Source organism: Hypomesus transpacificus, chromosome 17 (genome assembly GCF_021917145.1).
Source record: "Hypomesus transpacificus isolate Combined female chromosome 17, fHypTra1, whole genome shotgun sequence".
Lineage (NCBI taxonomy): Eukaryota > Metazoa > Chordata > Actinopteri > Osmeriformes > Osmeridae > Hypomesus > Hypomesus transpacificus.
In genome coordinates, this window is record NC_061076.1 from 11,961,859 (window position 1) to 11,977,333 (window position 15,475).

General features: G+C 39.5%; 1 protein-coding gene across 6 annotated transcripts in view; it reads left to right on the forward strand.

Moving 5' to 3' along the window:
- sgf29 (SAGA complex associated factor 29) overlaps positions 1-15,023 on the forward strand; it is a 49,637-nt gene extending 34,614 nt beyond the window's left edge. Inside the window, exons 1-10 of one of the 6 annotated variants that reach the window (XM_047037605.1) lie at positions 1,330-1,559; positions 2,283-2,353; positions 10,056-10,131; positions 10,334-10,406; positions 10,791-10,855; positions 10,983-11,112; positions 11,804-11,950; positions 12,165-12,200; positions 13,449-13,611; positions 14,569-15,023. In XM_047037605.1, the coding sequence (XP_046893561.1) occupies positions 2,288-2,353; positions 10,056-10,131; positions 10,334-10,406; positions 10,791-10,855; positions 10,983-11,112; positions 11,804-11,950; positions 12,165-12,200; positions 13,449-13,611; positions 14,569-14,685 (873 nt within the window). In that variant the 5' untranslated portion in view covers positions 1,330-1,559; positions 2,283-2,287 and the 3' untranslated portion in view covers positions 14,686-15,023. The other 5 variants (XM_047037603.1, XM_047037604.1, XM_047037606.1 and 2 more) reach the window with 5 other exon arrangements.
- The last annotated feature ends 452 nt before the right edge of the window (positions 15,024-15,475 follow it).

Here is a 15,475-nt window from a genome sequence, read left to right on the forward strand (position 1 = left end):
AAAATCTGCTGAATTTGTGAGTTGTTTTCTTAGACACCACTAAAGCAACTTAATTTATTTTAGCATGTAATACAAAAAATTATGTATTTGCCATATACAATTATGAACATAGGCTATTTATTTTTAAACAATTCCATTATTAAGGTAGATCGGTGCCATGGAAACTCCACCCCCCCACCCCGCGCCCCTGCCCGCCACACTGCCTTGGACCTTGGATTAGATTATAGATGTTTTCTATCAGCTGACTTCTATCAGCACCTGTGGTTCATTTAAAACTTATCACTGTGTACTCTGACCCACTTCATCCCCCCTGTTCTTTCAGATTTGACCTTTATCAGATTTGTCAGTGCTCCCTGCTGAGTGTATGTGAATTATAAAACATGGCTGATAATGGTACCATGCATGAGTTGAAAAGTGAGTGGCTAGAGAACATTGAGAATGGTTTCTGAATTAAATAACTTGTTGCTGACGTTACTGAAATTTTAGTGACTGGGAAGTGACTAGAAATAAGTTATTTCCTATTTTTGATCTATTGTGGATTATTTTAACCATGCTATAGTACTATTACACTGGTAAATTCAGAAGTTCGAGATGGAAGTATGGAATTTTCCACAGAATTATATTTTGTTACATGACCTCATTGTTTGTGAGCATTGCGGGAAACTGGCAGTCATAGTTGAGAAAAGAAAAAGCTGTATACTTCCGTCACCACCCTTTATAAATGTAACTACAAAACGAGCCATTAAGTTTAGTCAGTGCAAAAATGTAAGGGCTTATCCTGCCATATGTGCAATATACTTTTATTATTCTTTTGTCACCCACTACATTTGTTTGCACTTTTTTGTACACTGTCCCTTTTTTGCCCCAATACTGATCTTGCTTTTTTCATTTGTAACTTAAATACTTTTCTAATTCATTCCTTTTATGTAACTTGAGAACTTTGCTTTTAGTTTCTCCTCCTTTTGCATTTTGGACAGACTTTATGTCATGTGCTCTCATTATGTCAGGAGCTCTGTACAGTACATATTTGCTTAAGTACAAACTTGCCCATTTAAGCTCCTACCAATGTGCTAAAGTTGCTTGTAGATACTTCACACAGTTTAGCTTTCAGGATGAGTCATAACTTATCTGTGTCTGTCTATCATCCACTTGGTGACTTGTTTCTCTCCATATCATGCTTGAATATTAACTTTCCGTTATCACCTCTCCACCCTTTGCTCCTTCACCCTTCCCAGACATCCATGTTGTCTCAACACACCAAACAAAATGACTATATCAAGATATTTGCTTTCAGAGCAATACATTCCCTATTGTTCGGTGACTATGTTCTTCAACACAGTTGTTGAGCCGTTGAGGGTTATTGTACTGGGTCCCCTCTGCATTTACCACAAATGTCGATCATTCTTGCTCCTTTTTTCAGAATTCTGCTGACTGCATATTTGGCATGCTTACTCAAAGAAATTGCCTTAAAATTGGGCATAAATTATAAAATATAACGAAAGCTGTGTATCTGTTTTAAAACTTGATTTATAAAATGCAGTAAGGAAAAGGACTGAAAAGTAAGTATGTTTCAATTTAAAAAAATGCTTATGTTTGCTTATTCTTAGGAATGGACCGATACTGTATCACTGTAGTCTTTACCTGAGGCTTTGAAAATGCGCATTGACATTTGTTATAGGACGGTTCTGTTTGTCCCACGTGATGATCTGTACTACAAGGCATTGAGAATCTAATGAAAGCTAACAGGCTAAATAGCTAAGAACCAAAAAACGTGAGACGACGGAATAATAGGAATCGTGTACGGTAGCTATACAAATACCCTAGTCCGTTTTTTGAGTAGTATTGTTTTTCACATCCAGCCACTGTTAGTTAAACTGAAACCACATATCATACTGAACAGAAAGCATTATAGTCTAGCTAGTTGTTGCTATAGTACAGTAGTATAGTAGCTAGTACACTAAAGTAGTTCAGTTCGAGCTAGCCTAGCTAGCACAGGCTAGATAGCAAAATTACACACAACATGTCTACCGTTCATACTCATAGTAACATTTATCATTCGCATGCAGGACTTATATGACTTTCAGCACTGTTAACTAGTTATCAGCAAGCTCGCTTAATAGTTATATTTGAATCGGTTGATACAGTTGCTGCTTATTCTACTTTGGACTGTCTATAAATGAAAATGACAGCTCTTATCGCGTTGTGTTAAAGCCTACTGTAGTACTAGAAACCAACGTTATTTCTGAAATGTGCTGTAAAAGCGTTTTGCTTCTCATCCACAGGCAGCATGTCGGCAGATACTAAAATTGCTGAGCTTTTAACAGAGCTGCATCAACTTATTAAGCAGACACAGGTGAGCCAAACGCAGAAGTGATCTTCTCGTCACCGCCTAGGAGTAGGAGACCAGCGGGTTACTGGGGGGAACCCCTTACAGTCAGAAACACTTGCTGTGACTGAAAGGCCCTTGCACACTGAGTGCATCATTTTCGTAGGGTGATTTCAGGTAATGTGGGACACTTTTTGGTAGAGGCTCACGTAGACTTAAAATAACTGTTAACTCGCCCCAGTGGTGTTTCTGTAAATCGTTTTAGGGCTTAGGAACATTTTCATGTAGGAATGAAATGGGAATACACAATATTTTAGAAGCTACACACTTTCAAACATAACATGACCCCCTCTCTCACTCAGGCAGCATTTTCAGGTAATGTGGGACAGCTTGTCGGGTAAAGTGGGACAGTCATCGTCTGTCAGCCTAGTCTGCTAATATAATAATAATTAGTTTATATACAACAATGCTACCTAGCTACCACAATGACGTCCCCAGGACGTCCCCTCAACGTCCCCGAATGTTATCAGGACGTTGTAAGGGAACGTCCCCATGACGATTTTTTGTAGGGTCCCCTGAAAGTCCCGGTGACATCGCAGACAAACGTCCCCCCGACGTCCATGTAACATCCTCATAACATTTAGGGGACGTTTGTCTGCGACGTCATGGGGACGTTCCCTTGCGACATCCTGATAACTTTCGCATACCAAATGCAGAATCCATTTCTCAACTTTAATCTATAGTCACATTTATGCATTTAATGGATATTTTTGGTACACAAAGTATAAAATGCATATTAGCCTATAGTGCTAAACTGACTGTGTTCACTTAAACTCAACAATGTAATTTAAAATTTTTATTTAAAAAAAATCAACTTTTAAGTATAACAGGCTGCTGCTAAGTAGTGTGTATTTTAACTTCTTATGTGTATGCTTATAGAAGAAAAAACACGATTTACAATATAAACAAACACTTTATTCAAATGCATTTTAAAAGCCTGAATTAATTTTCTTATATTTTAATTGTGTCAACCCCTCTTCATCCTCTCCCTTCTCCTCCTCCACCAGTTTGTCCGGAATCAACACCTGCAACATGAATTAGCTACAATTAGACAGCAGATCAAATGCAAAGAACATTAAGTAGAAGTGTATTTTATCCTGGAGTTATTTTTAGGACAGTAACAAGTGAAATGGAAAGCTTCCCTGACCTTCAGTATCCAGATATTTACAACCATCTAGCTAGTGCTAATCAACTTTCCTTCATCTACTCATCGTGAACATTTGTCCGACGTAGCAACGTAGCATATCATTATGATACTTTTCTTGCAAAAAGTCTTGGTTTATTGTAGCTCTAGTCTAGAGCTAACTGTCCAAAAATAGCTTGCTACTCTAGAGTAGAGTTAACGCTACTTGACTAGCTCAAGCTGTAGCCTTCACCTGTCCAAAAGTAGCTTCAGTATATGGAAGTAGCTTCCATATGGACGTCCATAGACTGACGGCGATGGCTGCTGATCTTTGCATGGATGGACGGACGGCGATGCTGTTCAGAGTGCCGTCCATAGAGGGAGCATATATTTTGGACGGCGATGGATAAGCAGGGACGTCCGTCGCTAGGGGGAGCATAGATCATGGACGGCGTCATAGCCGTCCATATGGACGTCCATAGAATGATGGCGATGGCTGCTGATATTTGCATGGAAGGACGGACGGCGATGCTGTTCAGAGTGCCGTCCATAGAGGGAGCATATACGTCTCCGCTCAACGTTCGTGCGCAACATTGGAGCTACTGACTGGTGGATCCAAATCCACCCATAAAACACTTTAAACTGACGGTTTAAAAGACCTAAAGGGCAATGTATTTCATAGGGTCATAACACAATGTTAACATTTTAAATGAGTCTTTATTAACAATTCTCGAAATAATTAAAATATATGTAGCCTATATCTAGGCAAACCCAAACCATAACATATTGTTTTTCAAGTCTATATTGTCATGAGATTATACTGCTGATTATGTAAAAAAATAAAATAAAGGCGTGAATATATGGCCTACACTAACATGCAATTCATACAAATTAACTTGACAAAAGATTGAGTCATCCAAAGTTAATGTAGCTAGCTACATGCTATGGTAGCCTTCGGCAGTTCTGTTAGCTCAACAGCCTGCTAAACATGGCCGTCGTTCTCAACCATTCTAGTGCTAGCGCCGTCCCTGCTAATCAGGGACGGCACTCTGAACAGCATCGCCGTCCGTCCATCCATGCAAAGATCAGCAGCCATCGCCGTCATTCTATGGACGTCCATATGGACGACTATGACACCGTCCATGATCTATGCTCCCCCTAGCGACGGACGTCCCTGCTAATTCATCGCCGTCCAAAATATATGCTCCCTCTATGGACGGCACTCTGAACAGCATCGCCGTCCGTCCATCCATGCAAAGATCAGCAGCCTTCGCCGTCAGTCTATGGACGTCCATGACGCAAAAAAAGATTTAGCTGCCTCTCGTTGCAACAGTAACTAGAGATCATGCACGTCTGAGTCCGTAACCAGGATAACAATGACGCTAAGTGGAAATGACAGCCAACTGTCATTATGATAGCTACTTTTCTTGCAAAACGTCTTGGTTTATTGCAGCTCTAGTCTAGAGCTAACTGTCCAAAAGTAGCTTACTACTCTACAGTAGAGCTAACGCTACTTGACTAGCTAGACCTGTAGCCTTCACCTGTCCAAAAGTAGCTTCAGCTGTTTTGTATTTTCTGTATCCTTAAAGACACGACACCACTAGTGTGTAGACATCCGATTTAGAGCTTGTCCGACGTAGCAACAGTAACTACAGATCGTGCATGTCTGAGTCCGTAACCAGGACAACAATGACGCTAAGTGGGAATGACAGCCAACTGTCATTATGATAACTACTTTTCTTGCAAAACGTCTTGGTTCATTGTAGCTCCAGTCTAACTGTCCAAAAGTAGCTTGCTACTCTACAGTAGAGCTAACGCTTCTTGACTAGCTAGAGCTGTAGCCTTCACCTGTCCATAGTGGCTTCAGCTGTTTTGTCTTTTCTGTATCCTTAAAGAAACGACTCCACTAGTGTGTAGGCATCCGATTTAGAGCTAACAAGTGCTATCGATAACATTGTTAGCTACTGTACAAATTAAGACGATACTGTACTGTATGACGTCGCAATTTAGCCAACTTACAAAACCAGTGCCAACTCAAATCGGCTTGAAATGTTTATACATTAATTTTCGATATGGCTATTTCACGTTGGATAAATATACAAATACATCGATAGTAGAGCTAAAGTTTGTATTATAAACATATTTACCTCAAATTCTGTCCTTCAGGTGGCCCACCTTCACAGGAGTGTGCTAAATTACTCTAAACTAACCAACTACACAAAAAAAACGATTAAAAACACAATAACAAAGAACTAAACTATCAACATTAAAACTTAAGTTGAAGATATATTTACACAAATTGATTATCAAATGGTATTATAGCTATAAATGAAGGATGCGGGATCAAATGTGGGAGTTTTGCTGTCTCTCAACAACTTCTTCACTTAACAGGGTTCACGTCACGAGTGGTGACGTCCGCGAGAGATGTGCTGTAATAGGCTAGTATGGAACATTTGGAGAGACGCAGCTGGTGCTTGGATAGGCTGGATCCAGCTTAGATGTTTTGTTTCAGTGATGGTACATCCCCAAATTATTTATGACTGTAATGTATTACTTCGCTCAAATGCAAGTTGTTGGTACCATACATAAACAATTGATTTAATACTGTACAGTTTCCAGAGTGACAGTAGGCTATAGCTCGAGCAAGTCACATCACAGAATGACACACAAACAAAAATATCCGTTCGGAATTTAGATGGTTACGTTATGACCAACGAATGACGTTCTGGAACCCCCCAAAAGTTTTAAACATAATGTCATATCATAGCCAACCAGGGACGTTCCTGGAACGTCCCCTGAAAGTTAAAAAATAAATGTCTATAACTGACTAAATTGTGACCTTTTAGGAACTTTAATAAGGTCATGGTATAACCTATAGGGGACCAAATAGGAACGTCACCGAACGTCCCCAGGACTTCCCTTGTTAGCTGGGTAGTTGCAAGGGTGTGGCAAGATTCATTCAGTTGTGGGGTTTGACTTATACAATACGTATAAAGTGTAACTGATGTAAACCTTAGTGGTCTGCAGTCTATGTGCTAGCTAGCTAGTCCCGCTGCGTTAGCATTTTGTTGGACTAGCGTTAGCTGCAAACTTGTCACTTTTTGGTGAAAATAGCAGTTTTGAATGAAAAAAATGTCATCCATGTGAATCGTGTAGATCCGGAGAGTTTTTATTTGGGGGGGGGGGGGGGGGGGGGGGGGGGGGTTACAATTTCCCATAAACGGGAGTTTCAAAAACCTACTGCAATAAAGCATATTTGGTGATACGTCAGGCGAGTCATTTGGCCAATCACAATCAAGTGAACTGCAGCGTCTTTCGGAAATTTAAAGTTCCGAAAGTTCCGTGGGAACCCTGGATGATGTCAGACAAATAAAAACCACTGCATAGTGACTAGAAGTGTTGTATTTACGAGTCAAGATCAGCTCTGGTGATTGGATGTCGGTTTTGCACATATTAAATCATCAAATGCATAACTGTCCCACTTTACCTGATGTCCCACATTACCTGAACTCACCCTATGCGTTTTTCGCAATTGTCAGCCTCAAAATTCGGTGGCTCTGAATTGCCAAAAAAACTATCAAAATGCTGGCTATGAATGCAAAAACGCAGAAAATCGAACCCGATCCTAAACTTTTTTTGACGGACAAACGTTTTGGAGGAAGTGTGTAAGTGTGATTGACATAACTTGAGGTTGTATTTATTTTTTTACGTGCAAACATTTCGGACACGAATTTCGGACTCAGTGTGCAAATACCTTTAAGCTTGATCTATGTTTTAATGTGTAAATACTTAAATGATCAAAACTCATTACATAGTTCATCCTTAGAGGGTAAAGGGCTAAATTGGTGGGGTTCTGTGTTTGTGATGTCACTTTTGGGGGAGTGATATGCGTCTTTTCAACACCAGGATCTAAAAAATCTATGATAAGTGAAATGACTGCTATTTGAAGCTAAAAAAAAGTAAAACTTGGTTTAGGGTTTGTAGTTACCACATTGCCTGGCCAAAAAAAGTCACACACTCTAATATTTAGTTGGACCACCTTTAGCTTTGATTACGGCACACATTCGCTGTGGCATCGTTTTGATAAGCTTCTGCAATGTCACAACATTTATTTCTGTCCAGAGCTGCATTAATTTTTTGCCAAGATCTTGTATTGATTATGGTGGAGTCAGACCACTGGGCAAAGTATCTTGGCATTGTCATCTTGGAACATGCCCGTCCCATCAGGGAAGAAAAATCCATTGATGGAATAACCTGGTCATTCAGTATATTCAGGTAGTCAGCTGACCTCATTCTTTGGGTGCATAACGTTGCTGAACCTGACCAACTTTAGCAACCGCAGATCATAGCACTGCCCACACAGGCTTGTATGATAGGCACAAGGCATGATGTGTGCATCACTTCAACCGCCTCTCTTCGTACCCTGATGCGCCAATCACTCTGAAACAGGGTAAATCTGGACTCATAAGACCACATGACCTTCTTCCATTGCTGCAGAGTCCAATCCGTTGAACAGTTCTTATCCTAATTTTAGTAGTTTCAGCAATCTCCTTAGATGTTTTCTTTGCTTGATGTATGCCAATAATTTGACCCTTCTGAAAGAGATTAACATCTTTTCCATGACCACAGGATGTGTCCTTCGACATGGTTGTTTAAGAAATGAGAAGCTTCTCACTGCATCAGTTAGGGTTCAATAACTTGTTGCCATCTTAAACATAACCACTCATGCAGTAATTAGTCAGGTGGCTGAGCGGTTAGGGAATCGGGCTAGTAATCTGAAGGTTGCCAGTTCGATTCCCGGCCGTGCCAAATTACGTTGTGTCCTTGCGCAAGGCACTTCACCCTACTTGCCTTGGGGGAATGTCCCTGTACTTACTGTAAGTCGCTCTGGATAAGATTGTCTGCTAAATGACTACATGTAAATTTTAATTATCCAATGCTAGGACCTATTTGCTTAGTTCAATCCAGGTGGTGACTTTTTTTGGAGGGCCAGGCAGTGTATTTTGGTAAGAAGTTAAAGTGTAGCAGGAAATCTTGAAATGTATTTAAAATAATTATATATGTTTTTATTGATTGTTTTTGTCTCTCCCAGTTAAAATATTGGTAAAGTGGGACAGGGTGTTACTGGTAAACTTGGACAGACATTCAAGTGATTTAAAGGGCTTTTATGTCCATTTTTGTTGTGTTTATTATGAATTTACATGTCAACAATGATTGCATTTATTAAGAGTAACTACTTTTGGATAGGCTATGATTTACTTTTCAGTATAATGTAAAACAGTCCAAAAAGTATTTCAGGATAGACGGTTAAACAGACAGGGAGGATGTGGAACGAGAAAGCTAAGGGAAGGAAGCAATAGAATGTGGAATAAGTAGAGTGCATTAAAGTAGCATCAGATTTCAAGTGTTCGTCAGAAATTAAGTGTTATACTTAATAGTATACTATAACATGCTACAAAAATAATTTTAAATACTTAAATTGAATACTTAAATAGACCGTAATGCTGTCCCACTTTACCAATATCATGAAAGAATTTGGGGTTTGGTTAGCAGAGGTTCAAAGAAGGGTCATGCTTCCTGTATTTGGTCTTTCATGTTTTTTTCCTCATCAATAGTTTAAGGGAGACTTTAAGCTTTCCATGAATGTATCACGTTTGATTATATGGCAATGCATTCATGGCAAAAAGTGACATACAAAGAAATTGTTCTGGAAGTGTCCCACTACCTGTATTCACTCTACATAAAAAGAACATGTTCTGTGGTCAAATTTAAAATATAAGCAGTTTCCCTCTGTTTTCTATGAAATTGGCTGGTTAGTAGATTAAACATTTTGACTGTAAGATATTCAAGTTTAAAGTTCCAAGTAACCTGCGTGTGAAAAATGTTTCAAATAGCCATCTAGGATAGGATACAAGTAGGCCTACTGTAATTGATAATCGTTAAGTTAGAGCTAGTATATCTCAGAGCGCCCCCTCCCAAAATATGGAATATATGGCTAAAGTGAGTAATATAATAGACATTCTGAGAGTATGTTCCCTTGACAACTACAATAGACAGCTAACCTTAACATCATAGATAATTGTGCACGCTGACGTTCCGTATGGGTATATACATATTCTCAGAATGTTGCCAGTTTTGGGGAAATGGTGCACATTGGTCAGACTTTCCACAACTCCATGTCAAACTCAATAAACTCCATCCGACCAACGCCAACTAACACCAACAAACACACACTGATGGCGCACACTGATCCGACAGTTGGCTTTTGGTTGGAGTTGGTCGGCATTTTTCTGGCAGTGTGCGAGCGGCTTTAGGCGACTGAGAACTAGCTTGCTACTATTCATTTGTTTTTATTGTTTTTACACATTACCTTTTTAACAGCCAAGCAAGATAAGGCATAATCTACTCAAAATCATTCAGTAGGAAATTATTTATTAGTAATATCCTCCACAACTTAAGATCTAAAAATTGTGTATAAAATGTAAAAAGTTGCCTATAGGCTACAGAAAGAAAACTTGATGGAGACTTTACACTACTCTCTTTTAGGAGGAGCGGTCACGTAGTGAACACAATCTGCTCAACATTCAGAAAACACATGAAAGGATGCAGACGGAAAATAAAAGTATGTTTCCATCTTTCCCGTCTTGTGGCGTTTTCTGTTGTTGCTATGTTGCATATCGTATTTTGTATATATTGTATATAACTTCTACCAAGTTTTCCCATGGCCACATGACAGTGATGATTTCCTACAAGTTGTAAACTGAATTCAGTACTGCACTGTACTTCTCTCTTCCTTAAATGTTGTTTATATCCATATCTTTCAGCCTCTCCTTATTACCGGACAAAGCTAAGGGGCCTCTACACTACAGCAAAAGCGGATGCTGAGGCAGAGTGCAGGTGAGCACCAGACCCTATTGTGTGTATTCAAACTTAAAGGCAGGATAGGTAATGTTGTTGATTAGCATTTATTATCATATTTGCTGAAATTAACTTTACATCCTGAAAGCAACCAATAAATCTAAAGGCTTGACTGTAAAATAAAATCCATCCTGTTTCTGTGGGCATCGCAGGACTGTAATAAACACGAGCAATCATCAAGGTGTTTGTGCACGTTTGTGTTTTGGAGGAGTGGCTTTTAAGGAAGGTGGCGGGATATTTTGGTTTGAATCCTTTTGAACTCAAGCCAAAATTGTTAGGTTCGCAAAACGTACCTATCCTGCTTTTAATCTTAAAGTCCTCTTGCATGGACTGAAAAACATAATTTTTATATGTTTCTTACAGTATTCTACGCCATGCTCTTGAAAAAATTGCAGAAATCAAATCATTGTTGGAGGAGAGAAGAATAGGTAAGTAAGTTTACATTTCATGTAGTTTAAAGAAGAAGGGTAAAGGCTAGGTATTTAAAGAACAGTATTAATGCAGAATTTGATGTAGTTATTTTTTCCTCTTTCTCCTTTCTCACACACTCTCCAGCTGCTAAAATGGCAGGTGTGTACAGTGATCATGACCCTCCAAGGAAGACAATGAGGAGAGGGGTGCTCATGACCCTACTCCAACAGTCAGCCATGACGCTCCCTCTGTGGATTGGCAAACCAGGAGACAGGTAGCTTAAACCTTCTACGGACTACGTCTCTACACGTTTTTTTCTTGTTTAGTGTGTCCTTGGTCAGATTAAAGGGTTCTTAAAAATGCTGGAATTTTTTTTACTCAAACGGATCTAATTACAGTAGTATGATAGCCAGCGGTTACAGTGTCAAATAGTAGACCTTAAGAGGGTCCACACTGCCATTCAATTACATTTACATTTATTCATTTAGCAGACGCTTTTATCCAAAGCGACTTCCAAGAGAGAGCTTTACAAAGTGCATAGGTCACTGATAATAACAGCAAGATAGCCCCAAAGCATTGCGGGTGAACAACCAAAAAATAAGTGCCAAAGGGAAGAACCATAAGAGCATGTAGTTAAGCAAGTTACAATTAAACAATATGAATCGCTAAGTGCAAGTGTACCTGTAGAAAAGCAAGCAACAGTAAAAATAAAAAAATAAGATTAACTAAAAAAGAATATTTTGCAGCGACTATAAATATCCATCAATATGGAAATCTGATATTATTTTATACTAATTTGGGAAATCTGTGTTCTCTCCATCTTCCATCTCTGGCAAACTAACGTTCTCTATCTCTCTTCTTCCATTTTTATTCACACTTTCTTCCTTATCTCACATTCTTTCCCTATCTCACTATACCACATTTGCCATTCTTCTCCTTTACCCTTTGTCCTCCCTCTCTCCCAGTCCCCCTCCCCTATGCGGGGCCATCCCAGCCAGCAGTGACTACGTGGCCAAGCAGGGAGACAAGGTGGCAGCGCGGGTCAAGGCCGTTGACGGAGATGAACAGTGGATCCTGGCTGAAGTGGTCAGCTACAGTCACTCCACCAACAAGTAATTCTCAGCCAATTAGCTGCAAATTTTAATCACCCGCCACCAGCTATATGCATCTCAAGGACAGGAAGTAACTGACAATGTTACTTTACCTGCTAATTAATAGCTTCTGTTTCAACAAAAGACATCAGAATCAGCCTAAACTTGAATAAAAGGTACAATCTGAGTAGTGTTATTGTCTGTGTTGTAATTTGTATTCTGCCATCTTTTAAAGGTATGAAGTTGATGATATTGACGAAGAGGGGAAAGAGTGAGTGTCCTTTCTATTAGATAGACAATGGGCCTCATTCTCGAAAAATTTCAGAAGTTTCTTCTGAAATGTTTCTTACGGGCTTCGGAAAAACAATGTAAGAAAAAGACATCTGCCAAATTCATGAACGCTTGAAAATGTGTCCTACGCAGCAGAAGTTTTCTGAGCTGTGCTCCCCGGGAAGAGTTTTCTTAAGTTGAAAGTGTGTCCTCGTGCTCCTTCATTTGCTTACATACAAGCCCCGACAGCTCCTTATAAGGGCACGCAACAGCAGTGACGTGTGCACTCAGAATCGACACTATTAGGAAAGCAACAGGAACACAAGTTATGTCCAAGCGAAAAGCAATCGGTGCACAGGTGCATCGGTGCAACATCATACCAGTAAGATGAGCAGTGGAATTGTTCTCCACTGGATCTAACAGTGTGCACACTAAGCAAGGTTAATTATTATAATTATTTAAATTCGAGGATGTCTGTTATGGCAAGCCGTTTTATAATTTAACCAATGAATTCTTTATATCCAAAATTCAAATTCTTGATATCAAAAATACAATTCTAAGCTTTTTTAGTAAGTATGACAAGCCGTTTTATCATTTAAGCAATGAATTGTTGATATCAAAAATTCGAATTGTTGATATCCAAAATGCAATTCTTGATATCCAAAATTCAAATTCTTGATATCCAAAATGCAATTGTTGATATCAAGAATTTGAATTTTGGATATCAACAATTCATCGATTAAATGATAAAATGGCTTGCCATTGTCTATATTGATGTGAACGCACATCAACGATTTCTCATAACTTCATTGACACTTCAAACACGAAGAGTTTTCTTAAATGCGATTCCTTTTGATCCTTGTGGTTTTTTAAGAAATCGCAATTGAGACAACTCTGGCCGATTTACGACTGCTATTTCGAGTTCGGAAAGTCTTCTGAATTTCAGAACAAATCCCAGATGAGAACTTTCATGAATGCCAAATGTTTTCCTAAATCCAATTCAGAAGAAATTCCTTCTAAAATTCTTCTTAACTGCCTTCGAGAATGAGGCCCAATGACTCTCTTCAATACACCTTTTCCCCTGTTTTCTCCTCCTTACTCTCTTTTATTCCATTGCAACTTGTTTACCGTTACTGTTTTGTGTACTTCCCTTTGTTCTCTCTTATTTCTCCTTCTCCATATTCCATCTCTTTTCCCTCTGTTTGCTTGATCCCCCTTTCACCTTTTGTGTGTGTTTTCACTGACCCAGGAGGCACACTTTGAGTAGGCGGCGCATCATTCCATTGCCCCAGTGGAAGGCAAACCCAGAGACGGACCCCGAAGCCCTGTTCAGCAAAGACCAGCTGGTGCTTGCCCTCTATCCTCAGACCACCTGCTTCTACCGAGCACTCATCCACACACCCCCGCACAGGGTGAGTCACAGTAGGGGAGACACCAAAAATTTTTGGTGTGTCAGGAGACAAGATGATGACGTAACTGACATGGTTTGTTTTTGTTAGCTTATACAATTCAACCCAGTAGATGCAGTACGGCTGCCTTGTTTATTTGAAAAATGGGTCAAAAAGACAGTGAGGACTTGGGAGTCAGAGAGGATCTTTTGACAAAATGGCAAACTAACATTCTCCAGAAAAGTCTTGTCATGAGAATACTGTGTGTGTTCTCAAGTTTGACGTTACGAAGTGATATATTAGTGGTTTCTTACACAACTTAAAAATGTCGTTGGTTTTGTCAACAATCTAGCCTTGGATAGGCTTACTCCAGAAACCAAGAGCCACAGCACTTTTTAATGTTTTGGTCTTTTGTAAGTTGTGTAAGAAACCACAGCTATAACACTAGATAACATCAAACTTGAGAACACACATGCAGTCTTCTCATTCCGAATGTCAGTTTCGGAATTATAGTTTGCTATTTTGTCTAAACATATTACGCTGTCTGTTGAAGCGTACTTTCTGATATTACTGATGCACTTCCAGTTATATGAACTTTTGTTACCTCAATTTCCTTGTGTGCACATTAAATAAATTATATTTGATCTATGAATGATTGTTATGCACTTTAAACAAAGTTTTCAATGAAAAATGCAACGTTTGATTTGGTTTATATTTGCTCATTGCGCTCACTTGTGGGCTTAGGAGGCTAAGTAGTACTCTTTCTAATAAGAATTCTAATATCATTTGAATAATACCATTATCTATGTAAGGAATTCGAATTTAGTTTGTCAGCCATTTTGACAGCCCTAGTCTCTAATGTAAAAACATACGCATGATGACATACAGCTTCAGTTTGTGTTTCTGCCTCAACTTTGAATGCATTTTTTAAATGAAGCAGTGATAGTTCTCATCCTAACCTCTTAACGCTTCTTGTTCCAGCCCCAGGACGACTACTCTGTCTTGTTTGAGGACACGTCCTATGCAGACGGATACTCCCCTCCCCTGAATGTGGCCCAGCGCTATGTGGTGGCCTGTAAAGAGAACAAGAAGAAGTAATGGATGGAAAACAAGGGAAATGGAGGGGAAAACAAGCTCTAATGCAAGGGACTTTGATGAGGCATTTGAAAACATTTTTTCTGAGTGATTACTCTTTCCATCAAAATAACACTAGATTAAATTGTCATATAAAGTGTGGAAAAGTTATTTAAATGAAATGTTGCCATACATTCTCAAAGTCAGGCTTTGTCGGGTCTTCCACACATTGATTCAGCCATTTGGCAGAGGTTTTGGAAAGCGTTCTATTTAATATGTACAGACTTTCAGGGATATTAAAGGAAACAATGGAGGATGCTGTGACAATGTATAAAATTCAGAAAATAAAAGTTTTGATTTCTCATGAGTTGCTTACTTTAAAGGGGTGATTGACTGGGTTTTTGGGGTATTTCACACTGTTCCTTAAGGCCTCCGAATAGGGCAGGGCTCTAGTGCGACCAATTTGGTCGCATATTCGACCAAAATTTGAAGGGGTGCGACTAAAAATGTTCCTAGGTCGCACCGGTGCACATAACCCCGCATCCGCTGCCTCTCCAGGAACGAAGCGTTTGTTTCTTCTTTGACGGAACTCACACTCAGTTGGATCATATCGTGGTCTAAACTATTCAGAGACAGATGTGGCGGGTCTTTGCCTTTGATTGGCTGTGGTCCAGATATTCCTGTAGGCCTACACTGCTCCGTGCTGTGTGATTGAAATTATGACCTGAGCACCAGATAATCAGTTATGGGAGACCTGAGCATTGTACGGCCCGCCGGCCACAACCGACCCACAGGCTATCCTAATCCCGCCCGC